Source organism: Coturnix japonica, unplaced genomic scaffold, assembly GCF_054131305.1.
Source record: "Coturnix japonica strain WE unplaced genomic scaffold, WE-NBRP24 Scf123, whole genome shotgun sequence".
Lineage (NCBI taxonomy): Eukaryota > Metazoa > Chordata > Aves > Galliformes > Phasianidae > Coturnix > Coturnix japonica.
In genome coordinates this window covers 90,715-117,242 of record NW_028189026.1, presented here as the reverse complement: position 1 = coordinate 117,242, position 26,528 = coordinate 90,715, and the positions used below count along the sequence as shown (strand labels likewise).

At 40.5% G+C, this 26,528-nt stretch overlaps 2 protein-coding genes across 16 annotated transcripts in view; both read right to left on the bottom strand.

The window, feature by feature from the left end:
• LOC146751162 (putative COBW domain-containing protein 7) overlaps positions 1 to 15,725 on the bottom strand; it is a 41,555-nt gene extending 25,830 nt beyond the window's left edge. For 6 of the 15 annotated variants that reach the window (XR_014941825.1, XR_014941826.1, XR_014941828.1 and 3 more), the window contains exons 1-14: positions 15,050 to 15,725; positions 13,963 to 14,007; positions 13,359 to 13,415; positions 12,017 to 12,068; positions 11,076 to 11,144; positions 8,874 to 8,920; positions 8,158 to 8,244; positions 7,065 to 7,109; positions 6,457 to 6,513; positions 5,116 to 5,167; positions 4,175 to 4,243; positions 1,973 to 2,019; positions 1,257 to 1,343; positions 164 to 208 (exon numbers count right to left, since the gene is read on the bottom strand). Coding sequence is in view for 5 of the 15 variants with exons in the window: in XM_085535457.1 (XP_085391583.1) it covers positions 164 to 208; positions 1,257 to 1,343; positions 1,973 to 2,019; positions 4,175 to 4,243; positions 5,116 to 5,167; positions 6,457 to 6,513; positions 7,065 to 7,109; positions 8,158 to 8,244; positions 8,874 to 8,920; positions 11,076 to 11,144; positions 12,017 to 12,068; positions 13,359 to 13,415; positions 13,963 to 14,007; positions 15,050 to 15,213 (923 nt within the window). In the remaining 10 variants the exon portion in view is untranslated. The other 9 variants (XR_014941829.1, XM_085535460.1, XR_014941834.1 and 6 more) reach the window with 9 other exon arrangements.
• Positions 15,726 to 15,837: 112 nt separating this feature from the next.
• On the bottom strand, positions 15,838 to 19,471 carry LOC146751161 (uncharacterized). The gene is made up of 4 exons (XM_085535455.1): positions 19,457 to 19,471; positions 17,538 to 18,189; positions 16,717 to 16,754; positions 15,838 to 16,553 (listed from the first exon to the last, which is right to left on the bottom strand). The coding sequence occupies exons 1-4, from the start codon at positions 19,469 to 19,471 to the stop codon at positions 16,281 to 16,283; spliced, it is 978 nt and encodes a 325-aa protein (XP_085391581.1). The 3' UTR covers positions 15,838 to 16,280.
• Positions 19,472 to 26,528: the final 7,057 nt, after the last annotated feature.

Sequence of the window (26,528 nt, the reverse complement as noted above, 5' to 3'; positions counted from 1 at the left end):
ATGGGAACAATCGTTCTGTACCTCTTTGAACACAAGCACACATTAAAACACAGTACAGGTAGGTATGCATGTGCACAGCCAACAGATCATAATGAAAGCTTTGTAAAAATAATGTCAGTGGGACAGGATTTGGTACTTGTTGGAATACAGGTTAATCTAATACCTCGACCTTTGTGTCTCCAAAGTTTCGACAAGTCCATTTATTGACCTAAAACAAATAGAAAAAAGCAAAATGAGGTGCAAACGCAACTGTAATATATCGATTGAACAATTTAACAATGTAGAGCAATACAAGAAACATAACGCCATCTCTCACACTGTTACTCAATGTTTTACAGTCCAAGAGGCATCAAGAAAAAGTTTGCTTTTGTGACATTTTATAGCCGAACCAAGGTCAAAATTCACAACTTCTGACAATAAAATATTACTACTGAACATAGCATTTTTCTTCTCCCCGTACAAACTGCAAGGTTAAGAATTCTCAAGAGTCTGAACCACAAATAACGTTGCAAAGTATTTCTCAATATTCCATTTTGTCTGTCACGGTACTGAGAAAGATGGAACACACCTTTGAACACTGGTTTGATTCAGCCCATTTGTTCTTTTACATCCATGACAATTATTCAGATATCTTCCATACCCCTTTATATTTGCTAATAAACATGTATGGACTAGCAGACATTGCCCCCTGTAGTTAACTCAGACAAATGGCAACAGCTGCCCAATAGTATAAGAATGTGAGCACTTAAGACAAAGGTCTATTATAAGGCATTTTTTAGGCCTAATTTAGCCAAGGAAACGGTGTGGAGTTGCACCAGAAGAGGGTCAGGTTGGGTATTAGGAAAAGGTTCTTCACCAGAGGGCGGTAGACATGGAACAGCCCCAAGCAGCCAGAGTTCAAGGAACGTTTGGAGAAAGCTCTCAGACATAGAATTGGAATTTTGGGTGGTCCTGAGTAGAGCCAGAGGTTGGAGTCAATGGTCCTTGAAGGTTCCCTCTAACTTAAGAGCATTCTTTGATTCTATTCTATAATTCTACACTTCTGAGCAGGTAACATCAAATCTTACTTAGGCAAGCTGATAAGACTGTGGAAGCACAGAAATGCACTGGAAACATCTCCAGAAAGGGGCAGACTCTTTTTCACTGCTTTCTCACTGCTCTTTTTCACTACATGATCTGTTGGAACAATCATGAGATCTAATTTCTAATAACATTTGAGCACGTACAATGTCACGGTTATACCAGAAATTTCATACCTGACAGTTGTTCTGACTTTATTCAATTCTTCCCTTGAAACCAAATCCGTTTTATTGACGATTACAAGATCAGCTAATGCAAGCTGCCTATGCATTTGGAAAAAGAAAAAAGGAACACCTTGAACAAGCAGATTTTTGTAAGGCAGAAGCAGTATGTCTCTCATAGCACTGTAAAATTACTAGATTGTTAGTACAGGAAGGCAAACATTAACCAAACCATCAGCCAACTAAAACATCATGGAATGACTACAGTATTAGCTTCTTGAGGTTACTTGTGGCTTGTGCATTTCAGTAGACAAAAGTAGCAGCAGCCAGTGACATGAAAGACAAGCCATGGCCACTGAAATGTTTACAAGCACAGCATGCTGAGGCTTTTTCACTGCTAGCAAAAATGTATAGCTAATGGTGAGGAGACTATACTGAAAACTGTTTTTGTAGCTGAAAGTTGAGCTTCTTTCAACCTGTTATTTGTACTCTATCTGTTGTAGTTTCCATGGAAAAAAAGAGGAGGCATTATTTTCAGATCAACCTACTTATTAGAAAATTCATATCTAAGCAGAATGATCAAATGAAGTACAGAGTAATTTTTGTTTTCTACCTTTGTTTAAAAGCAAGGGAGGGGAAAACCTTAGAGAAGAAAAAGAATCAATTTTGAATGATCTTCCACACAGTGCAGTCACTGACTATGATTAAAAAAGTGGTTTTGATATCCATACCGAGATGCTTCGTTGACAAGGCCTTCTGGCTTCTCCTCTGTCAAGTGCTAGACAATAATTAAAACAACTGGATTAAGCATGTTTAAAAAATGCTCAAATTAATTTGCATTTAAACTATGCCAAAATCATTTTACACAATGTATGATTTTCATTCATACTTCTTAAGTTACTACATTGTAAGGAACTGATTTTATGGCCAACTATCAATGAAAAAGCTAGAAATGAAAAACTATTTCTGCACTTACCAATCCTCACTGTTCTGTAGGTCTGTTCTTTCAGTACACTTTACTTAGATGCCTCTGTTACCTGACATTTTATTCTACTTCCAGGCAACTAAATCATCTGTTAATCCGATACAGTATGTAGTAGTCTGCCTCACACTCTCACCCTGGGAATGAACCTATTGGTTCTTTTTTCATCTTCTTTCCATTCTATTGCAGTCTCTTCCAGATCATACAGCTCATGGACACCTTGGACTATCTCTTGATGAGATTTGCCTTGAATAGATACGAGTCCCTTACCAGAAAAATAACTGTTAGAGTATATAAACAAACCTTTAAAAACAAAATATTTATGGAGGAAAAAAAAACCCCACAACTTTACAAGTACACAGAGCAGGGAAAAACCTCTGACAAATATGCAGAGGTTGATCAAAATAACAATGCAACAGAGTCATCTCTTGTAACAACCATTCTTACAATTAAGAATTATACTTTGCTATACTCTGCCTTCAGCTTCTCAATTATACTTTGCTATACTCTGCCTTCAGCTTCTCATTTGGACGGTTACCTGGAATATTTGTGCAAATTTAAATGTCATCTCCTACCATGCCACTTTGATTGTATGTATGATATATGTCTCTATGAAAGCCTCATCACCTGTCCAAGGTGATGTAAAATAGGCAAAAATGCTGAGTCTGTTCCCACTGACTTCTCATGCTTAACACTTACACTGTCTTGAAACAGAATCTCTCAATAGCAGAGAAAGAACAAATATCTGTGTGGTGAAATGACTAGCAATGGAATTAACAATGGAATACTTTCAAAACTAAGTCCATTAACTCACATGCCAAACGTTGCACTAAAAGAGTTTTCATCACTTGAAAACTGTCTAAAATAGAATGTAAATATTACTTGGATCCCAAAGCTCAGTACAACAGAAGCATACTTCTAATCAGCAGTACAGCTAATGAGTACAACAGACAGCTTGAAGTGCATCAGCACTGCCGGCTTTATGCTGCTGTTGTTCTACTTGTCAAGAAATAAACCTTTCTTCCAGTGAAGTACAAATAATTACCTTGCTGCCTCTGACACACATATGTTCTCAGGAAACAAATCACAGCACATTTGATTGTTTTCCTTAGACCTTGTCTAATCATACAATCGACTTTTTTATCATTTACTTAGCTTTGTGGTTTAAGGAAAATGAAAGTACATCCTCAAGCATCACCAACGTTCACCTCAGAACTATGCAATGAATCGTACACGGGGATGAATACACTTATGTGTAAATCACATCTTTAAAACTGCAGTCTGATGTAATCAAAAAATTTTAGGTGGACCATCACTAGCACTGTGCTGCATTGTTACACTCAATTAAACTTCTGTTTATTATGCCAATAACTGTAATCATGGACAGAAACCTGTAACTACATCCCTAACTAAGGAGCCATCTAGGTGAAATGGATGAGACCTTTCAGAGCAAAGGAGGGGAAAACAACATCACCTCCTTTCACTTATGTCCTGATCATTAATCCTGTCCCACTCATGTTTGGGACTGCAAGTCTCCCCTTTCACTACACAGCTAGTAGTACTGTGGTTTGCTTCTCTGTCAGCTACCTTGAGTGGTCTCATTGGCCAGCAGGTATTTAAGTGTCTCTACATGGATCAATGACAAACTGATGTTCTCTCTTTTGTCTGCTCTTTGACCTGTATGTGGCTGACAACACACTGCAGTTTCTTTCCATTTAAAAAGAGGGAAAGCACAAAACAAAGAGGTTGGAAGTTGCAGGCAAACCTTCAGTCTTATGACATCCATGGTACATCCAGTCCTATCTTTCACATTCTTTTCCCATGTGATTCCCTAGAATCACAGAAGATTCTACAAAGAGGAAAAATGTTTTCACAAACAGAACGGCGTAAGATGATTTTCTACAAAAGGACACAGTGATTTCGCACTTGACTGCGATGTATTAATATTTACCTGTATAAAGAGATTAACGTTTTCTTCCTTCATATTTCCTAGGACTTCAAGTGTTACTGTCACTATGTCCTGTAAATGGAAAGACACACAAGACAGACAAGATAGATGCTTAAAAGCAGCATTTAGCACAGAACTGCTTATACTCTAAAGGAGTGACAGGCCAGACCCTTTCCCCTTCAATTATTTATTAAAAATCAAAACCACAAAACAGACAAAATACTGTATTTTCTCTCTAAATAAACACAATCACCAAGATAAAAATGCAATTTACACTGTAATATGCAAGGATTGTTTTATTGCACAGAGCAAGAGAGAAGATTCTACCCTGACATAAATGAAAGCTGGGTTACATATCTGGAAAAACAAAGCATTTCACATTCCTAACCTTCTAGCACACGTGCGGTTATAGGATTTATATCAAATTTATAGGAAAACCTAATTCACTGTTACAGGTTGATCTGTTGATTTTCTGTGTAAAAACAAAGGGAAGCACTCACAGAATGTGTCTCTCTAACACCTTAATTAATGCAAAGTTGTGAACAGCAACTCCCCAATATCTACAAACACTGACATCATTTTGACCTACGGGATAAATATCAGGTGTAAGTATAGGGCTCAATTCTCAAATCTCAATTGCTCAATAAAGGCAAATATTGAAAAGAATAGTATTACTTGTCTGTTGTAGTAATGCTCTCCATGTACAAGAACACTGTTCCAACAATAGAACTCTTAAACCATATTTGAAAGCAGAACTCAGTATATACATTTACTATCTATCTGTATCAAAGTACATGGCATTCAGTGTAATATTCCAGAGATCTCAAACATACTATTCTCTACCTGAAACCTTCTGAAAAAATAAGATGATTAGTATGCCATGGTTGCAGTTATCCTGAACTATCTTCTAACAGCGAGACTGAAGCAGTGCTTGTTGTAATTACCTTGTCGAGATGTGCATCTGTTGTCTTCATACTCTCGAATTTTTTCTGCAAGCTGTAAACAAGCAGATGTTGCATTTGCACTGGATGGATGCAGTGTCATTATCTCAAACAAGATCTACACAAACTCTTCAGTACTGCAGACCAAAACTAAAGTGCTGTTATCAAAGTAATTTTCAACTGTTAATTCAGCTTTAATCTCAGAATAGTTATGTTTAATTATGTTTGTTTGATCTTTCAAATGATCTGTGATAGGAAGTCTGCCATAGCTTAACTGCTGGAATTCCACTGTCAATTATCTAATTTGACTATAGTAATGTACAGAACCATTACGGATTTCCTTTCTAGATTAGGAAAAAAATTCTGACGTATGAGTGATAAAGCAAGGAGTGACCTATTGGATGGTCATTTCTGGTTGGATTAAAGCTGTCCTTGGGCCAAGAGAGTCTGTTATGGTTAGAAACGCTTTGTTCTAACTCAGCTCTCAGTGTCTTACAAGAAAGACTTAGGAGACCCATTTTCACAACAAGGCTAGTAGTACGACCTACTAACTTTTAACCATCATAGAGTAAGTCGCCATGGACTTCTATCTACATTTTACACTCTTACATCTTTATAAAACAAAAAAGCAACTTCTGACATCTGTGGGATGATTTGTTGGGCATCACTTTTTGAAACTATGTTAGGAAGTAAAAAAGGAACAAAGCCATTGCTTCTAAGAGTAAAATGTGCAGTATAAAATGAAGTGAAATACTATACAACGCTTTCTACTTAACTCATTCCCAAAGCTAATTCCCACTGCACACTGTGCAGTGTTTGCTAATTTAAAGCTCAGCCTCTTAGTCATAAAAGAACCAGAGGACATAACGGATCCAGGAACACGCTGAACAACATTTCCAAGGCCTAGGTTGTTGTGGAACTCAGAGTTTCCTGTAAAAACTAAGGTCTCCAGTTCATCACAATGTAAAGCAAGAAAAAAATTAAATCCTCTGAGTTTTAAGAGAACCAGAAAAAAGCACTGAGATCTTATTGATTACTAGTAGTACTAATGGACAACTTAAAGCCTCAACAAGGGAAACGGGGGGAAACCCCAAACAATCGTGGGTGCTTTGGCTCTCATTTCATTTTACAAACCCTACAATTTTTTGCTGCATGTATCTCAAGTGGAAAAACATCCTCTTTCTATTACTTCTCACTCTTACTGATAATTGTAAACAAGTGTCTGAACTAGAACATGGAACAGAAATTCAGATGCAGACTCTGCCTAAATGTAAATGTACCTACTTCATGCGTCTATCTATGCAATGAGCATTACTTTTAATAAAAGTGAAATTATTGCCATACCTGATTCCAGATAGACTGTCAAAAGCATGCAGGTCCAGCACATTGGAAAGATCAACTCTGCACAGATAGGGAGAGAAAGAAAGCTTTGTATTTTCACTGCATGTAAGAATTATGTGTACTGAAGCTTCGATTACTCATTTTTAAACATATAAATAATTGTTCATGTTTGTTGTTTTTTTTTCCTGATCTCTTATTCCAATGCAAAGCACCAGAAGCTAGCCCTATTTTCACATGTCAGCAGTCAGTGCTATCTACCATGGAGTAAAGCAGCTTTCAGCTGTACAGTAATATGGGAGCATAAAAAGAGAATTTTAGTGAATACAGTTAAAAAATAAATTAATACTAAAAAACAAACAAAAAAAACAAAAAAAAAAAAACCACACAAGAAGCTGTTTTCTGAAAGATGTGATTTGTATTGGATGCCTAAGTGTTATCTAATTCTCTGATGGGAACAATCGTTCTGTACCTCTTTGAACACAAGCACACATTAAAACACAGTACAGGTAGGTATGCATGTGCACAGACAACAGATCATAATGAAAGCTTTGTAAAAATAATGTCAGTGGGACAGGATTTGGTACTTGTTGGAATACAGGTTAATCTAATACCTCGACCTTTGTGTCTCCAAAGTTTCGACAAGTCCATTTATTGACCTAAAACAAATAGAAAAAAGCAAAATGAGGTGCAAACGCAACTGTAATATATCGATTGAACAATTTAACAATGTAGAGCAATACAAGAAACATAACGCCATCTCTCACACTGTTACTCAATGTTTTACAGTCCAAGAGGCATCAAGAAAAAGTTTGCTTTTGTGACATTTTATAGCCGAACCAAGGTCAAAACTCACAACTTCTGACAATAAAATATTACTACTGAACATAGCATTTTTCTTCTCCCCGTACAAACTGCAAGGTTAAGAATTCTCAAGAGTCTGAACCACAAATAACGTTGCAAAGTATTTCTCAATATTCCATTTTGTCTGTCACGGTACTGAGAAAGATGGAACACACCTTTGAACACTGGTTTGATTCAGCCCATTTGTTCTTTTACATCCATGACAATTATTCAGATATCTTCCATACCCCTTTATATTTGCTAATAAACATGTATGGACTAGCAGACATTGCCCCCTGTAGTTAACTCAGACAAATGGCAACAGCTGCCCAATACTATAAGAATGTGAGCACTTAAGACAAAGGTCTATTATAAGGCATTTTTTAGGCCTAATTTAGCCAAGGAAACGGTGTGGAGTTGCACCAGAAGAGGGTCAGGTTGGGTATTAGGAAAAGGTTCTTCACCAGAGGGCGGTAGACATGGAACAGCCCCAAGCAGCCAGAGTTCAAGGAACGTTTGGAGAAAGCTCTCAGACATAGAATTGGAATTTTGGGTGGTCCTGAGTAGAGCCAGAGGTTGGAGTCAATGGTCCTTGAAGGTTCCCTCTAACTTAAGAGCATTCTTTGATTCTATTCTATAATTCTACACTTCTGAGCAGGTAACATCAAATCTTACTTAGGCAAGCTGATAAGACTGTGGAAGCACAGAAATGCACTGGAAACATCTCCAGAAAGGGGCAGACTCTTTTTCACTGCTTTCTCACTGCTCTTTTTCACTACATGATCTGTTGGAACAATCATGAGATCTAATTTCTAATAACATTTGAGCACGTACAATGTCACGGTTATACGAGAAATTTCATACCTGACAGTTGTTCTGACTTTATTCAATTCTTCCCTTGAAACCAAATCCGTTTTATTGACGATTACAAGATCAGCTAATGCAAGCTGCCTATGCATTTGGAAAAAGAAAAAAGGAACACCTTGAACAAGCAGATTTTTGTAAGGCAGAAGCAGTATGTCTCTCATAGCACTGTAAAATTACTAGATTGTTAGTACAGGAAGGCAAACATTAACCAAACCATCAGCCAACTAAAACATCATGGAATGACTACACTATTAGCTTCTTGAGGTTACTTGTGGCTTGTGCATTTCAGTAGACAAAAGTAGCAGCAGCCAGTGACATGAAAGACAAGCCATGGCCACTGAAATGTTTACAAGCACAGCATGCTGAGGCTTTTTCACTGCTAGCAAAAATGTATAGCTAATGGTGAGGAGACTATACTGAAAACTGTTTTTGTAGCTGAAAGTTGAGCTTCTTTCAACCTGTTATTTGTACTCTATCTGTTGTAGTTTCCATGGAAAAAAAGAGGAGGCATTATTTTCAGATCAACCTACTTATTAGAAAATTCATATCTAAGCAGAATGATCAAATGAAGTACAGAGTAATTTTTGTTTTCTACCTTTGTTTAAAAGCAAGGGAGGGGAAAACCTTAGAAAAGAAAAAGAATCAATTTTGAATGATCTTCCGCACAGTGCAGTCACTGACTATGATTAAAAAAGTGGTTTTGATATCCATACCGAGATGCTTCGTTGACAAGGCCTTCTGGCTTCTCCTCTGTCAAGTGCTAGACAATAATTAAAACAACTGGATTAAGCATGTTTAAAAAATGCTCAAATTAATTTGCATTTAAACTATGCCAAAATCATTTTACACAATGTATGATTTTCATTCATACTTCTTAAGTTACTACATTGTAAGGAACTGATTTTATGGCCAACTATCAATGAAAAAGCTAGAAATGAAAAACTATTTCTGCACTTACCAATCCTCACTGTTCTGTAGGTCTGTTCTTTCAGTACACTTTGCTTAGATGCCTCTGTTACCTGACATTTTATTCTACTTCCAGGCAACTAAATCATCTGTTAATCCGATACAGTATGTAGTAGTCTGCCTCACACTCTCACCCTGGGAATGAACCTATTGGTTCTTTTTTCATCTTCTTTCCATTCTATTGCAGTCTCTTCCAGATCATACAGCTCATGGACACCTTGGACTATCTCTTGATGAGATTTGCCTTGAATAGATACGAGTCCCTTACCAGAAAAATAACTGTTAGAGTATATAAACAAACCTTTAAAAACAAAATACTTATGGAGGAAAAAAAAACCCCACAACTTTACAAGTACACAGAGCAGGGAAAAACCTCTGACAAATATGCAGAGGTTGATCAAAATAACAATGCAACAGAGTCATCTCTTGTAACAACCATTCTTACAATTAATAATTATACTTTGCTATACTCTGCCTTCAGCTTCTCAATTATACTTTGCTATACTCTGCCTTCAGCTTCTCATTTGGACGGTTACCTGGAATATTTGTGCAAATTTAAATGTCATCTCCTACCATGCCACTTTGATTGTATGTATGATATATGTCTCTATGAAAGCCTCATCACCTGTCCAAGGTGATGTAAAATAGGCAAAAATGCTGAGTCTGTTCCCACTGAGTTCTCATGCTTAACACTTACACTGTCTTGAAACAGAATCTCTCAATAGCAGAGAAAGAACAAATATCTGTGTGGTGAAATGACTAGCAATGGAATTAACAATGGAATACTTTCAAAACTAAGTCCATTAACTCACATGCCAAACGTTGCACTAAAAGAGTTTTCATCACTTGAAAACTGTCTAAAATAGAATGTAAATATTACTCGGATCCCAAAGCTCAGTACAACAGAAGCATACTTCTAATCAGCAGTACAGCTAATGAGTACAACAGACAGCTTGAAGTGCATCAGCACTGCCGGCTTTATGCTGCTGTTGTTCTACTTGTCAAGAAATAAACCTTTCTTCCAGTGAAGTACAAATAATTACCTTGCTGCCTCTGACACACATATGTTCTCAGGAAACAAATCACAGCACATTTGATTGTTTTCCTTAGACCTTGTCTAATCATACAATCGACTTTTTTATCATTTACTTAGCTTTGTGGTTTAAGGAAAATGAAAGTACATCCTCAAGCATCACCAACGTTCACCTCAGAACTATGCAATGAATCGTACACGGGGATGAATACACTTATGTGTAAATCACATCTTTAAAACTGCAGTCTGATGTAATCAAAAAATTTTAGGTGGACCATCACTAGCACTGTGCTGCATTGTTACACTCAATTAAACTTCTGTTTATTATGCCAATAACTGTAATCATGGACAGAAACCTGTAACTACATCCCTAACTAAGGAGCCATCTAGGTGAAATGGATGAGACCTTTCAGAGCAAAGGAGGGGAAAACAACATCACCTCCTTTCACTTATGTCCTGATCATTAATCCTGTCCCACTCATGTTTGGGACTGCAAGTCTCCCCTTTCACTACACAGCTAGTAGTACTGTGGTTTGCTTCTCTGTCAGCTACCTTGAGTGGTCTCATTGGCCAGCAGGTATTTAAGTGTCTCTACATGGATCAATGACAAACTGATGTTCTCTCTTTTGTCTGCTCTTTGACCTGTATGTGGCTGACAACACACTGCAGTTTCTTTCCATTTAAAAAGAGGGAAAGCACAAAACAAAGAGGTTGGAAGTTGCAGGCAAACCTTCAGTCTTATGACATCCATGGTACATCCAGTCCTATCTTTCACATTCTTTTCCCATGTGATTCCCTAGAATCACAGAAGATTCTACAAAGAGGAAAAATGTTTTCACAAACAGAACGGCGTAAGATGATTTTCTACAAAAGGACACAATGATTTCGCACTTGACTGCGATGTATTAATATTTACCTGTATAAAGAGATTAACGTTTTCTTCCTTCATATTTCCTAGGACTTCAAGTGTTACTGTCACTATGTCCTGTAAATGGAAAGACACACAAGACAGACAAGATAGATGCTTAAAAGCAGCATTTAGCACAGAACTGCTTATACTCTAAAGGAGTGACAGGCCAGACCCTTTCCCCTTCAATTATTTATTAAAAATCAAAACCACAAAACAGACAAAATACTGTATTTTCTCTCTAAATAAACACAATCACCAAGATAAAAATGCAATTTACACTGTAATATGCAAGGATTGTTTTATTGCACAGAGCAAGAGAGAAGATTCTACCCTGACATAAATAAAAGCTGGGTTACATATCTGGAAAAGCAAAGCATTTCACATTCCTAACCTTCTAGCACACGTGCGGTTATAGGATTTATATCAAATTTATAGGAAAACCTAATTCACTGTTACAGGTTGATCTGTTGATTTTCTGTGTAAAAACAAAGGGAAGCACTCACAGAATGTGTCTCTCTAACACCTTAATTAATGCAAAGTTGTGAACAGCAACTCCCCAATATCTACAAACACTGACATCATTTTGACCTACGGGATAAATATCAGGTGTAAGTATAGGGCTCAATTCTCAAATCTCAATTGCTCAATAAAGGCAAATATTGAAAAGAATAGTATTACTTGTCTGTTGTAGTAATGCTCTCCATGTACAAGAACACTGTTCCAACAATAGAACTCTTAAACCATATTTGAAAGCAGAACTCAGTATATACATTTACTATCTATCTGTATCAAAGTACATGGCATTCAGTGTAATATTCCAGAGATCTCAAACATACTATTCTCTACCTGAAACCTTCTGAAAAAATAAGATGATTAGTATGCCATGGTTGCAGTTATCCTGAACTATCTTCTAACAGCGAGACTGAAGCAGTGCTTGTTGTAATTACCTTGTCGAGATGTGCATCTGTTGTCTTCATACTCTTGAATTTTTTCTGCAAGCTGTAAACAAGCAGATGTTGCATTTGCACTGGATGGATGCAGTGTCATTATCTCAAACAAGATCTACACAAACTCTTCAGTACTGCAGACCAAAACTAAAGTGCTGTTATCAAAGTAATTTTCAACTGTTAATTCAGCTTTAATCTCAGAATAGTTATGTTTAATTATGTTTGTTTGATCTTTCAAATGATCTGTGATAGGAAGTCTGCCATAGCTTAACTGCTGGAATTCCACTGTCAATTATCTAATTTGACTATAGTAATGTACAGAACCATTACGGATTTCCTTTCTAGATTAGGAAAAAAATTCTGACGTATGAGTGATAAAGCAAGGAGTGACCTATTGGATGGTCATTTCTGGTTGGATTAAAGCTGTCCTTGGGCCAAGAGAGTCTGTTATGGTTAGAAACGCTTTGTTCTAACTCAGCTCTCAGTGTCTTACAAGAAAGACTTAGGAGACCCATTTTCACAACAAGGCTAGTAGTACGACCTACTAACTTTTAACCATCATAGAGTAAGTCGCCATGGACTTCTATCTACATTTTACACTCTTACATCTTTATAAAACAAAAAAGCAACTTCTGACATCTGTGGGATGATTTGTTGGGCATCACTTTTTGAAACTATGTTAGGAAGTAAAAAAGGAACAAAGCCATTGCTTCTAAGAGTAAAATGTGCAGTATAAAATGAAGTGAAATACTATACAACGCTTTCTACTTAACTCATTCCCAAAGCTAATTCCCACTGCACACTGTGCAGTGTTTGCTAATTTAAAGCTCAGCCTCTTAGTCATAAAAGAACCAGAGGACATAACGGATCCAGGAACACGCTGAACAACATTTCCAAGGCCTAGGTTGTTGTGGAACTCAGAGTTTCCTGTGAAAACTAAGGTCTCCAGTTCATCACAATGTAAAGCAAGAAAAAAATTAAATCCTCTGAGTTTTAAGAGAACCAGAAAAAAGCACTGAGATCTTATTTAGTAGTAGTAGTACTAATGGACAACTTAAAGCCTCAACAAGGGAAACGGGGGGAAAACTCCAAACAATCGTGGGTGCTTTGGCTCTCATTTCATTTTACAAACCCTACAATTTTTTGCTGCATGTATCTCAAGTGGAAAAACATCCTCTTTCTATTACTTCTCACTCTTACTGATAATTGTAAACAAGTGTCTGAACTAGAACATGGAACAGAAATTCAGATGCAGACTCTGCCTAAATGTAAATGTACCTACTTCATGCGTCTATCTATGCAATGAGCATTACTTTTAATAAAAGTGAAATTATTGCCATACCTGATTCCAGATAGACTGTCAAAAGCATGCAGGTCCAGCACATTGGAAAGATCAACTCTGCACAGACAGGGAGAGAAAGAAAGCTTTGTATTTTCACTGCATGTAAGAATTATGTGTACTGAAGCTTTGATTACTCATTTTTAAACATATAAATAATTGTTCATGTCTGTTGTTTTTTTTTCCTGATCTCTTATTCCAATGCAAAGCACCAGAAGCTAGCCCTATTTTCACATGTCAGCAGTCAGTGCTATCTACCGTGGAGTAAAGCAGCTTTCAGCTGTACAGTAATATGGGAGCATAAAAAGAGAATTTTAGTGAATACAGTTAAAGAATAAATTAATACTAAACAAACAAACAAACAAACAAACAAAAACCACACAAGAATCTGTTTTCTGAAAGATGTGATTTGTATTGGATGCCTAAGTGTTATCTAATTCTCTGATGGGAACAATCGTTCTGTACCTCTTTGAACACAAGCACACATTAAAACACAGTACAGGTAGGTATGCATGTGCACAGCCAACAGATCATAATGAAAGCTTGGTAAAAATAATGTCAGTGGGACAGGATTTGGTACTTGTTGGAATACAGGTTAATCTAATACCTCGACCTTTGTGTCTCCAAAATTTCGACAAGTCCATTTATTGACCTAAAACAAAGAGAAAAAAGCAAAATGAGGTGCAAACGCAACTGTAATATATCGATTGAACAATTTAACAATGTAGAGCAATACAAGAAACATAACGACATCTCTCACACTGTTACTCAATGTTTTACAGTCCAAGAGGCATCAAGAAAAAGTTTGCTTTTGTGACATTTTATAGCCGAACCAAGGTCAAAATTCACAACTTCTGACAATAAAATATTACTACTGAACATAGCATTTTTCTTCTCCCCGTACAAACTGCAAGGTTAAGAATTCTCAAGAGTCTGAACCACAAATAACGTTGCAAAGTATTTCTCAATATTCCATTTTGTCTGCCAGGGTACTGAGAAAGATGGAACACACCTTTGAACACTGCTTTGATTCAGCCCGTTTGTTCTTTTACATCCATGACAATTATTCAGATATCTTCCATACCCCTTTAGATTTGCTAATAAACATGTATGTACTACCAGACACTGCCCCCTGTAGTTAACTCAGACAAATGGCAACAGCTGCCCAATACTATAAGAATGTGAGCACTTAAGACAAAGGTCTATTATAAGGCATTTGTTAGGCCTAATTTAGCCAAGGAAACGGTGTGGAGTTGCACCAGAAGAGGGTCAGTATTAGGAAAAGGTTCTTCACCAGAGGGCCGTAGACATGGAACAGCCCCAAGCAGCCAGAGTTCAAGGAACATTTGGAGAAAGCTCTCAGACATAGAATTGGAATTTTGGGTGGTCCTGAGTAGAGACAGAGGTTGGAGTCAATGGTCCTTGAAGGTTCCTTCCAACTTAAGAGCATTCTTGGATTCTATTCTATAATTCTACACTTCTGAGCAGGTAACATCAAATCTTACTTAGGCAAGCTGATAAGACTGTGGAAGCACAGAAATGCACTGGAAACATCTCCAGAAAGGGGCAGACTCTTTTTCACTGCTTTCTCACTGCTCTTTTTCACTACACGATCTGTTGGAACAATCATGAGATCTAATTTCTAATAACATTTGAGCATGTACAATGTCACGGTTATACCAGAAATTTCATACCTGACAGTTGTTCTGACTTTATTCAATTCTTCCCTTGAAACCAAATCCGTTTTATTGACGATTACAAGATCAGCTAATGCAACCTGCCTATGCATTTGGAAAAAGAAAAAAGGAACACCTTGAACAAGCAGTTTTTTGTAAGGCAGAAGCAGTATGTCTCTCATAGCACTGTAAAATTACTAGATTGTTAGTACAGGAAGGCAAACATTAACCAAACCATCAGCCAACTAAAACATCATGGAATGACTACACTATTAGCTTCTTGAGGTTACTTGTGGCTTGTGCATTCCAGTAGACAAAAGTAGCAGCAGCCAGTGACATGAAAGACAAGCCATGGCCACTGAAATGTTTACAAGCACAGCATGCTGAGGCTTTTTCACTGCTAGCAAAAATGTATAGCTAATGGTGAGGAGACTATACTGAAAACTGTTTTTGTAGCTGGAAGTTGAGCTTCTTTCAACCTGTTATTTGTACTCTATCTGTTGTAGTTTCCATGGAAAAAAAGAGGAGGCATTATTTTCAGATCAACCTACTTATTAGAAAATTCATATCTAAGCAGAATGATCAAGTGAAGTACAGAGTAAGTTTTGTTTTCTACCTTTGTTTAAAAGCAAGGGAGGGGAAAACCTTAGAAAAGAAAAAGAATCAATTTTGAATGATCTTCCGCACAGTGCAGTCACTGACTATGATTAAAAAAGTGGTTTTGATATCCATACCGAGATGCTTCGTTGACAAGGCCTTCTGGCTTCTCCTCTGTCAAGTGCTAGACAATTATTAAAACAGATGGATTAAGGATGTTTAAAAAATGCTCAAATTAATTTGCATTTAAACTATGCCAAAATCATTTTACACAATGTATGATTTTCATTCATACCGCTTAAGTTACTACGTTGTAAGGAACTGTTTTTATGGCCAACTATCAATGAAAAAGCTAGAAATGAAAAACTATTTCTGCACTTACCAATCCTCACTGTTCTGTAGGTCTGTTCTTTCAGTACACTTTACTTAGATGCCTCTGTTACCTGACATTTTATTCTACTTCCAGGCAACTAAATCATCTGTTAATCCGATACAGTATGTAGTAGTCCAACCCTCTAACCTCTCCTCCCCGTACCTGCCATTACAGTCATTAAATTACCTGACTTAAACCTTAAGTCACTTGTTACCACACTGGTGTCAGAGATATGTTCTTACTCCTCCTGCTGCTAGTAATACGGATCAATGACAGTCTCTAAGACAAAGTTCTCCCACAAATTCCATAGCAATGCAAAAATTTATTTGAAATACAACCAAGGTTCTTGAGTGAAATGATAAAACCTAGAACGAAACTATTGTCGTGAACCTGCTTTACCAGGATTGGACTTGATGATCCCCATTTGTCCATTCCAACCCCCAAAGTTCTGAGATTCCATGAATCACATGTCAAGTAACCTGACAACTCTTTGCAGAGATGCTGCTGCGTTGGTAAGAAGCTGAAAATTGCATGCTTATCAGTTCTTTGTTCCTGTTCAAAACACAGTACTAGTGAGCCACAATAAACGAAATATATCCTTATTTGTTGTAAGAATTAAAGCAATTGTAAAAAAAATTAACCAAAATGAACATCATTGCAACAGCTGTTCTGGGTAGCAGTTTATCTAAAACATGTGGGAAATCCAGTATCTTACCTGCAATCCATGCTTTGCATAAACAACAGATACAATACCTAAAGGGAGAACATTAAAATGGAGTAAAACCATTAGCTGCTTTAAGCACTCCTTTCCACACAACTATCATCACATTTGAAATCGTTTATAGTATTTTCAGAACTCCCAGCATATCGCAACACAGCACTTGTCACCTGATTAGTTTGCCTTAGTAACTCATACCTGTAGCTAAAAAAAGTCCACCAAACCAGGCTAGAGAAATTCTTATTTTTTGCTTGTTTTAGTGAATTGAAAAAGCTCTTCCAGTACAGAAGCAACAAAACAAGTAACTGGACCTCTGACAAGAAATCTGAGGATATGAAAACCAAGATTATGTCTCTAAATAACAGTCATTAAATTACCTGACTTGCAACCTTAAGTCACTTGTTACCACACTGGTGTCAGAGATATGTTCTTACTCCTCCTGCTGCTAGTAATACGGATCAATGACAGTCTCTAAGACAAAGTTCTCCCACAAATTCCATAGCAATGCAAAAATTTATTTGAAATACAACCAAGATTCTTGAGTGAAATGATAGAACCTAGAACAAAACTATTGTCGTGAACCTGCTTTAGCAGGATTGGACTTGATGATCCCCAGTTGTCCATTCCAACCCCCACAGTTCTGAGATTCCATGAATCTCAGAATATCAAGTCACATACGACTCTGAGACAGGCACCTCCTTTCTAAATAAAACTCTTAAAGGTTAAAAGGAACATTGGTGCTGATATATGTGAACCATGAACAGGGCTCAGCTGCTTTATCTCCAGGCATTTTCTGGCCATGTGCATGGAGAGCTTACCCCGTTGGCCGCGGCCATCTGGACGACGATCTCGATGGCCGTCTTGCTCAAGTAGCGGCCGTCGCTGCCCACCACCATGGTGCAGCCCTGGCGGTCGCGGAGATCGACGGAGGAGAGCAGGCTCTGCACGAAGCTGGGCAGGTAGTTGCGCTGGCTCTCCAAGAGCCCCGTGGGGCGCCGCAGCCCCCCGCCGCCCGTCGGCCGCTGGTCCTCGTAGGGCGTCGTCTGCACCGTCAGCACCGGGATGGGGTTCCTCTCCATAGCGATGCCCGGTGCCGCCCGCCCGGCCGCGGCTCCACTGCGGAGCGGCGGCCTCACACAGGCTCCCGGTCGGAGCCAACGGCGGGGCGAAGAGAGGCGGTTCCGTCCGCCTCAGCGGCGCGGGCTCGGGCTCCCTGACGGCCGGCCCCCGCGGGACGGAGGCGGGTCGGCTCGCCCCTCGGAGGCCCGGGGGGCGGTGGGAGAGCGGCGCAGCGGGGGTGCCTGGGAGGGCGCGGGGTCGCGCCGCCCCTTCCCCGTTCGGCGGAGCCCCGCCGGCGCCGCGCTGCGCGCAGGGACGCGCGGGACTTCCCAGAGCCGTGCCGTCTGCAGGATGCCCACTGCTCCCAAGGCTGATCCCAGGGAGCCCTCCTGCTGGAGGGGACACCTCCCTCTAGACCAGCTTGCTCAAAGCCTGCTCACGCTTCTTTTCATGCAGTCTAGGCTACTGTTGGCCTTCTGGGCTGCAAGCACGCATTGCCAGCTCATATTGAATCTTACCTCAACCCACAGCCCCACAGCCCTCTCCTCAGGGCTGCTCTCAAGCCATTTCTCTGCCCAACACGTATCTGTGCTCAACGCAGGGGCAGGAAAAAAAGGTTCAGACAAGCTTAAGAGTGATGACTTCAGGGATGCCACATCTGTTTTTCCCAGTGGTTTCTCTTCATCAAAGGTATGTTATGACACAGCCTTCTTTATCTTCCATCACCCTTTCCCAGGAGTGCTGCAGGCCATGTTTCCTGCACACTGGTACCTGGGCACAATGCAGCCTTCCACGTTTAACATTCATAGCTTTCCTTTTTCTTTTTTCTTTTTTTTTTTTTCTGCTGCCTTTTTGCACTGTCTTATCAGAGCTTGTGTACTCAACAGCCATCAACAAAACTATCTTTTAATGTGGCAAAGATGAGTTATCAGGTTGGACAGTTCTTCAAAACACATAAATTGCTCCCGGTACCTACAGAGCTAAACAGAGGAGCCGCACAGCACGCGTGGTCTATAACAGAAGTGAGGATTTCATACACCAGCATCCATCTGCAGCATCCCTGGGAATCATATTTTTGAATAGTTTCATTTTTGTTGTATAAGTAAAATTGACGTATCCGCCAACTAACCTGACTTATCCCAGGACCTCAACTGTCTGGGGGAGAGATACAAACATGGACGCCATGATGTCTTCTCTCAATTTATTGTTGCGTCACACTCCTTATATAACATCCTAAATCCCACGCAGACGCGTACACCCACTAGGCAAAACCCGATGCACGCAAAAGAACCTATACACACACCTACCTAAACCCCCCGCCCACTAACTCTTAACCTACAGGCCCAACTCAGCTATTCTAGAACACTCCATCTACTCAGAACAATTGTATGCACTCATAAATCCTTACAACAACAACTTAGTACCCCAACATAAAATCCATGCAATTTCTTGGATTTAAATGGGACTGTTTATTTATTCGTTTGTTGAAGCTCTTTATTTTTGTTGAAGCTCTTTATTTATTTATTTTTCTTGTCTTGGAAATGTGTCCAGCTGTACTGAGAAAATGCTGCTTTCACGTTCTTCAAATACTGAAGTGTTCTTTTCACTTAGCTAATTAAATTCACCCTTCCTTCACTGACGGTGGTGGCAGAAAGCACAAGTTTAGCTCCTAATGTACCTTGGATGTCGTCATCCAATGTCGCAGTGGTGTCAGTAAAATCCTTCAACAAAAAGCTGAAGACAAAATTCTCTTAAAGAAAAAAACATTTGGAAAGGAAGAGAAAAATATCACCATGAATGTAAAAAGTTCCATCACTAAAAGTACGCAGGCTTTTCCTTCCTTGCCTTTACTACTGCAAAGAAGCATAAAGTCAAGATCAGCTTAGGAATTTCTGAGGAGAAAAGAACGTTATTGCAGAACAAAGCATGTAGAGGCAATAAAATAAATGCTACCACTAGACGGTAGCAAATACTAATTTATTGTATTCTGATAACAGAATATTTGACCATTAAAAAACAAACAAACAAACAAACAAAACCAAACAGTGAAATCCTGTGAGAAGGGAACAAGTGGGATAACTGCCTGACTGGAATAAAACTGTTCTCTCTGGAGACAATAACAGAATTTCTCATTGAGGATAATTCACTTAGTAGGCTCCAAATTCTAATTTCCTGGTCAAGTACCTGGCTTGTCTAATAGTTTGAATGTTTGTCTTCTAAGGTGCTAAGCTTTCACAGAATTATAGAATCACAGAAACCTCAGAGTTGGAAGGGACCTCTGATGGCCATCTGGTCTGACTCTCCCACAACGAACAGAAACTTCAGGGCTTATTCCACGGAACTGGAGTATGAACCTTTCAATGATCCATACTGCACATGATGTTATGATGTGGAATATTGATAGCGGCATTACAAAACCATGACACAAGGGGCGCATTGCCAGGTGTTTTTTGGCAGGGCTGTGTGGAGAGTGTTTATGCAGATACGTGCTGCCGAAGCCTGGAGGGCTGCAACGGTACCGACGTGAGTAAATATGGACAGGCAAGCAGCATATGATTTATTTTCCGCTTTTCTTAGGCGGAGGCAGTTTAAAGGTATAGACTTAGTAAAGGATCTCCCTGCTTTATTGAGCCGCGCGGTCTCATATGGCTTTTTTGCAAATCCCCACTCAGTGCACACCTTAGAGGAGTGGCGGCGGTATGGGGATAAACTGTGGGAGTTAGTTTTAGACGATGATAAGCCAGCAAAAAAGAGAAGTAAGTTGTGGAAAGCAGTGCATAACGAGTTGTTGATGAGTCAGGCGGAAAAAAGGGCAGCTCGGGAAGCTCAAGCTGCGCAAAAACAGAATCAAGATGATGGGCTGCCATGGGGCACTAGTGTCCCGAACCCCCCTGTTTTTTCCTCCGTTACCCTGCCGGCTGCAGCCTCAGCGCCCTCTGCACCCCCTCGCGAAATGCAGGCTGACCTAGGAACGGAGCCCACGGAGGTCTCCTCTAGCCCTCCCCCTCCGCCGTCCGGAGCTCCGCCGTCCGGAGCTGCCTCGGCGCCGCTCCATGTCTCGGCACCGCCTGTGCCGCAGCCGCAGCCGTCCGGCTGCTCTGAGCTCCCGGTGGCTCCGGAGCCGTCAATTCTGCGCGGGTCGGGTCCGATCTCTGGGGCTGGGTCTGATCTTGCGGGGACTGTCGCAAGGGAAAGACGCGAGTTGTGGTCTATGCTGGCAAGGCACGGGATGGAGGATGGCGATAATGAGTTAGTACAGACAGCAACTGAGAATCTTGCATTCCCTGTTGTTTACACTCCCTTGCCGCAGGGAGGAGTCCAGGCTGAGATTCAATCTCTGGACTGGAAGATGTTATCACAGTTGCGGGCTACAGTAGGGACATATGGGGTGACTAGGGAACCGGCCAGGCAAATGATAGATGATCTTTTTAGTGCGCATATCCTTCTCCCAGCAGATATTAGAAGCATAACGAAATTGATCTCTACCCCTCATCAGTTAATATTATTTAATGCTCATTGGCATCAGCAGGCTGTGGCGTCCGCAGCAGTACAGAGAGGACCAGGAGACCCCTTAGCAGGTGTAACAATGGAACAATTGTTGGGTCTTGGGGCATGGACTCGAATAGAGGCTCAGGCGATTTCTGATCCTGAAGTTTTGCGAGAAACTATGAATATAGCCAGGAAAGCTATGGATAGTATAAAAGCTGCGGGGGGAACGCCCATTTACATGGGAATAAGACAGGGGCGTGAGGAGCCGCTAGGTAATTTCATAGATAAGGTAGTGGATGCCATCAAGAAGGCTAGTGTTCCAGAATATATGCAAGGGGCATTGATTAAACAACGTGTGCTCCAAAATGGCAATTCCTCAACCCGATCTCTGGTTAATACATTGCCCGGAGATTGGTCAATCCCCGAGTTGCTAGAAAAGGCTGCTTCGGTTCCAACTGGAACCCAGGCATTCTTAGGAGTGCTTTACAGAAAATTAGTGACGGGTTGCAAGAGCAGGCAAAGGCATTTCAGGAGCAATCTAGATCCTCGCATACTCGGGTTTTAGCAGCCCTTGCACCCCTCCAAGCTGCAGTCGCTACAAGCCCACGCTCGCAGAACAGCTCCCGCATGAAATGTTTCCGTTGTGAAAAAACTGGCCACATCCGTCACGAGTGCCAAGCCACTGGGATTTGGTGCAGCAAGTGTCAATCCAACACCCACAACGCTGCTGTATGCTAGAGGGAGTCGGGAAACGTGAGAAGCAGCGCGAGAAAGAACAGCGGCCGCGCTCCGACACAAGCAGCCGTTCCCAGCCAGCGGCCGCCTGCCGCCCCCCCCCCCCCTCCGTCGTGCGCGGCTGCGTCTGTTCAGCCCGCGTGTAACGTGGTTAAAGACACGGATGGACTGAAACCAGGGGATCGTTGTGACCCAGGTCCAGAAGATCCAGAAAGCGAATCGGATGCATTTCCTCCTGATGACACTTGGAAGGAAGCAGGAATGACAAATTTCCCTACAGCGTACTGTGATGTCTTAGAGCCGTGCAGAAAAGAAACAATATGAAGGGGTGATGCTGACACGTTGCAAACCTTTCCTAATCAGGTCCCCCGTTGGGAATCCCTGCCTTACGAGGCAGTGAAGGAGCTAAGGGAGTCAGTGAGAACATTCGGAGTTCAGTCAGCCTTTCCACACAATGTTTTGGTTACAAACAGTGACAGTTACGCTATGACCCCTCACGATTGGAAAACTGTGTTAAGAATGATCCTCTCTCCTATGCAATACACCGTGTTGATGACTGAATATCAGCTACATAATTTGACTGATAGCTCTTTGCCTCAGACTCGGACAAATCCCTGTGACACAGCACCTCTTCAACTGTGTCAGACAAACGTCACTCACATTCCTGAATTTGGCCGTCTAAAATATGCACATGTAACAATAGATATTCATTCTTCTTACGTATTTGCCACAGCACATACAGGTGAACACAGTCATGATACCCGTAAACACTGGTTATCTGCTTATGCTGCTATGGGAATCCCACATACTACAAAAACAGATAATAGGCCTGCGTATACCTCTAAGGCCACTCAACCTTTCCTCCAAGAAGGGTGTGTTAGACATACTACAGCCATTGCTCATTCTCCCACTGAACAAGCTATCACTGATCACATTTATCAAACATTGAAATCCATTCTTATTATTAAACAAAAAAGGGGGAATATGGGAGACACACTACAAGAAATATTATGCAAGGTTTTGCTTGTTTTGTTTGTGCTGAATTTTTTGAATCGTGTTCATAGAGATACAGCTTATGTGGATCGTCATTTTGAGGCTTCCCCAGTGCTAAAGGAACAGCCTATGGTTAATGTTTGGAATATGGCCACAGGACTTTGGGACTGTCCCCTACCATTGACAACTTGGGGTCGTGAATATGCTCTTATTTCCACAGGGACTGGCCCTACGTGGGTTCCAGCATGATATGTTTGGTCTCATCTGAAGGCAGAAAATAGCATCCAGCCTTTATAGTAATTGTAATTGTGTGTTTCTTACTTAGTGGTATTGCTTTGTAACTTGCTGTGTTATAGATAATATTACTAATAGTTTGACATAGTGTGTGATTTTCTGTTTTACCAATGCAGTCTCAAGATTTAGAGTTGAAGGCATTAGCTAGGATGTTGTGTGCTTCTTCTATTTTAGTAATAGATCAGATGTGTATTAAACAGGATTTGATCTAATCAATGCTAGAATCTACAGGAATAGCTCTTTTAATGTTTTAGTACTGTTTGCTTATGATATTATTAGCCTATTAATTAGCTTTTCTTAATTTGCAAAGACAAAACCTGGAAAGGAATCCCAGACAAAGAGATGACCCTGTATCATAGAACAGATACCTCTTTTACATCCAATTAATTGGGATCTGAAAATATAACCATGCATCATTTGACAAAAGTGCACGCTAATAGAACTAAATTTGATAGTTTCTTTTGTTTTCCAAGCAGGTGTTCCACTTGGGCTCTATATCACGCACTGGCCATGCGGATGTGGTGTACGACTGGAAGAAATCCTTCAGACCCTGAATGCAGGAGAGAATCTGTGATGGGTGAGAGAGGAAAGGTGCACCTTGAAGCAGGGGACGCCCTGCTGGCACTATCTGTCGCATCCACCACCAACACAGCTTGCTGTTTCTCAAGGGTCAATAAGTATTAATGCCCCTAGTGATACTCTAGTCCATTTGTCCTCTAAAATTGGTTCTATTTGACATGCTACTTCATAAAATTGCACGATCATTAATCAATTATTAGCCCGGATAACTCAGTTGGTAGAGCATGGTTATGAGCATCTTAAAAGCATTTATTGCACAAATTTTAGTGGTCATTAAAATCAATATATCAGAGTATATGAAAATTGAAGACTTTTCTTTATCAGTTACAGATTAACACAATGGGACCCTCACAGATTTATTTTCAGGTTGCAGAAACTTAGGTTGCAGAGCAAACACATTTGTCCTTTACAGCAGGTTTAACAGTAATGTTGTTAAGTTGTATTTGACTTGTCTCTCTTTTCACTTTTAGAGTATTGTTAATCGAGATCTTGATTGAGTTATAATAGTTATGTTATTAATTTAAGTAGTGTTGTTACTCTATAGGCAGTATCTTGAAATTGTTGTAATACAAGAAGAATTCTACGGAGCAGCAGCCATGGATCGAGATGAGAAGTTCACAGAGCAGCAGCTATGGAGCAGGATAAAACTACATGAGAACTGATTGAACAAATGAACTGAACTGATTGTTAAATATGATTAATCGGTCAGTAAATCAAACCCCTTTTCAGTTTAAAAGAAAACGGGGGAAGTGTGGAGAGTGTTTATGCAGAATGGCTTTGTGAGAAAGGACATGAAGAGATTCCATTAGTGAAATTGTAAAAGAATGAACGTGACTGAAGACAAAGACGGTCTATCCTAGGGCCGATCACGGGCTAGGCAGCTGAGAAGAAATCAGGATGTGAAAAGACAGGGTATGTAGCTAAAGACAGGATATGTAGCTAGAGGCAAGGACGGCCTGAGGGAAAAACAAGATGTGTAGCAAGGTGAAGACATAGCTGTAAAGAAAAAGTATCCACAAGACTAACCACAAAGGTCAGATGAAGTAATGTGTAACCCACCAATCCTGAGCTTTACTTTTGCAATATGCACGAACTTATTACTGATTGTATAAATGAGATTCTGTAACACCTAATAAACGAGGCTTGTTGACCATGATAGCATGAGACTTGTCTCCCGCGGTTACTTCCAACAGGGCTGCACTGAATCCTTTCATCCCACAGGTGGTATTGGTATTGGGTTTGCCTCTGCTCAGGTGCAACATCTTGTACTTGGATTTATAGAATCTCATAATGTTACTTGTGCCCATTGCTCAGCACTGTCTAGGTCCCTCAGGATGGCATCCTGTCCCTCTGGAGTGTCAACTGGACCCCACAGCTTGGTGCCATCCACAAGCTTGCTAAGGGTGCACTCAACCCCACTGTCAGTATCATTAATGAACATATTAAAGGTAATCAGCCCCAGCATTGGTGTCCAGTTCTTACAGAGCACTGGAGAATTTACAGGTAATAGCCATGTACTCCTTGTAGCAGCTTTTTTTACCTCATGGAGATGGAAAAAGAGACATCTGACGCTCAAACTGAGCTACGAGATCTCCCTCAGATCAGTGGGCAGAGCAGGGATGTACCCTTGTGAGAGTTGCCCGTGTCTCATCTTCATTTTCCATAGAGTGAATACAGAAATAACAAGCCGCATTCCCAAAGGTTCTGTACATGTTTCTGTTCTGCTGAGACTCTAACGAAGCCTGGTCTCCAACGGCAGTTCTCCTAGAAGTATGTCTCCCTCTGCATTCCCAATCTTTCAACACATACGATGCTCTAAACTTACCATCTACAAGGTCTACTGCCCAGTACCTGCACAAAAGTTTGACCTTCCATGTGATGTCAGGACTCACACTGTGTGTCCACGTGTTTGTCACACAGCTGTGGTTACGGCCCTCTGGTACTGTGTTACTGTGGAGATCAATGTAATTAGTCTCTCTAAGGGAAATCTCAGCTGAGATTTCCAGTGTACACACAGCATCCTACCAGGAGCTGCTGAGTCATGCAGAAAGCTGCTGAGACACTGCATTATCAAAATGTGCTTGGGGAAGAAGGCTTGTTATCTGCCAGTGGCAGACGAGTGCAGGAACATTAAGATTCTGCATTAAGTTAGTTGGTTATAGGGAAGGGAGAAGAATGATGCTTGAGGGTTATATGCCCACTAGAATTGAAGTTTGGAAAGTGCGCATTCAGAAATAATTTTCTTTCCCAGTAATGGCAATATGCAATATCAAGTAAGAAATGAAATTGAAGAATTAATCTTCTTCTTCAAATACAGGATGGCTTCAGTATTAAAATTAACATATAAATTTAGCCTCAATCCTACTCGCCCACTCACGTCCACATAAGGAGTGAATGACTGAAACAGTATACTGGGAGAATCCAAATCGTTCTTCAAACGTGTCAGCACGAACGCGAGGCCAGCCTGTTCAGCCAGCGTTCGCAGAGTGGCCCTGGGGCCGCAAGGAGGGCACGTCGGGGCCGCGGGGAGCACGCAGCCAACTGCGGAGCCGCGGGGAGGGACGTGGGGCAGCGCAGCACAGCGCTGTGTTCTGATCGCAGCCGCCCCGCGGAGCGGCTGAGTGCGGAGCAGCCGGAAGAAGGGCTTCCTGCGGAGTTAC

Bases quoted from the DNA above. Each gene is read 5' to 3' on its own strand.
- LOC146751161 (XM_085535455.1), bottom strand. The intron at 16,755-17,537 runs GTAAGCTCTCCA...TTCTCCCTTTAG, and splicing joins AGATGGCCGCGGCCAACGGG to GTATTGTATCTGTTGTTTAT. The intron at 16,554-16,716 runs GTAAGATACTGG...TGTTTTGAACAG, and splicing joins ATGCAAAGCATGGATTGCAG to GAACAAAGAACTGATAAGCA.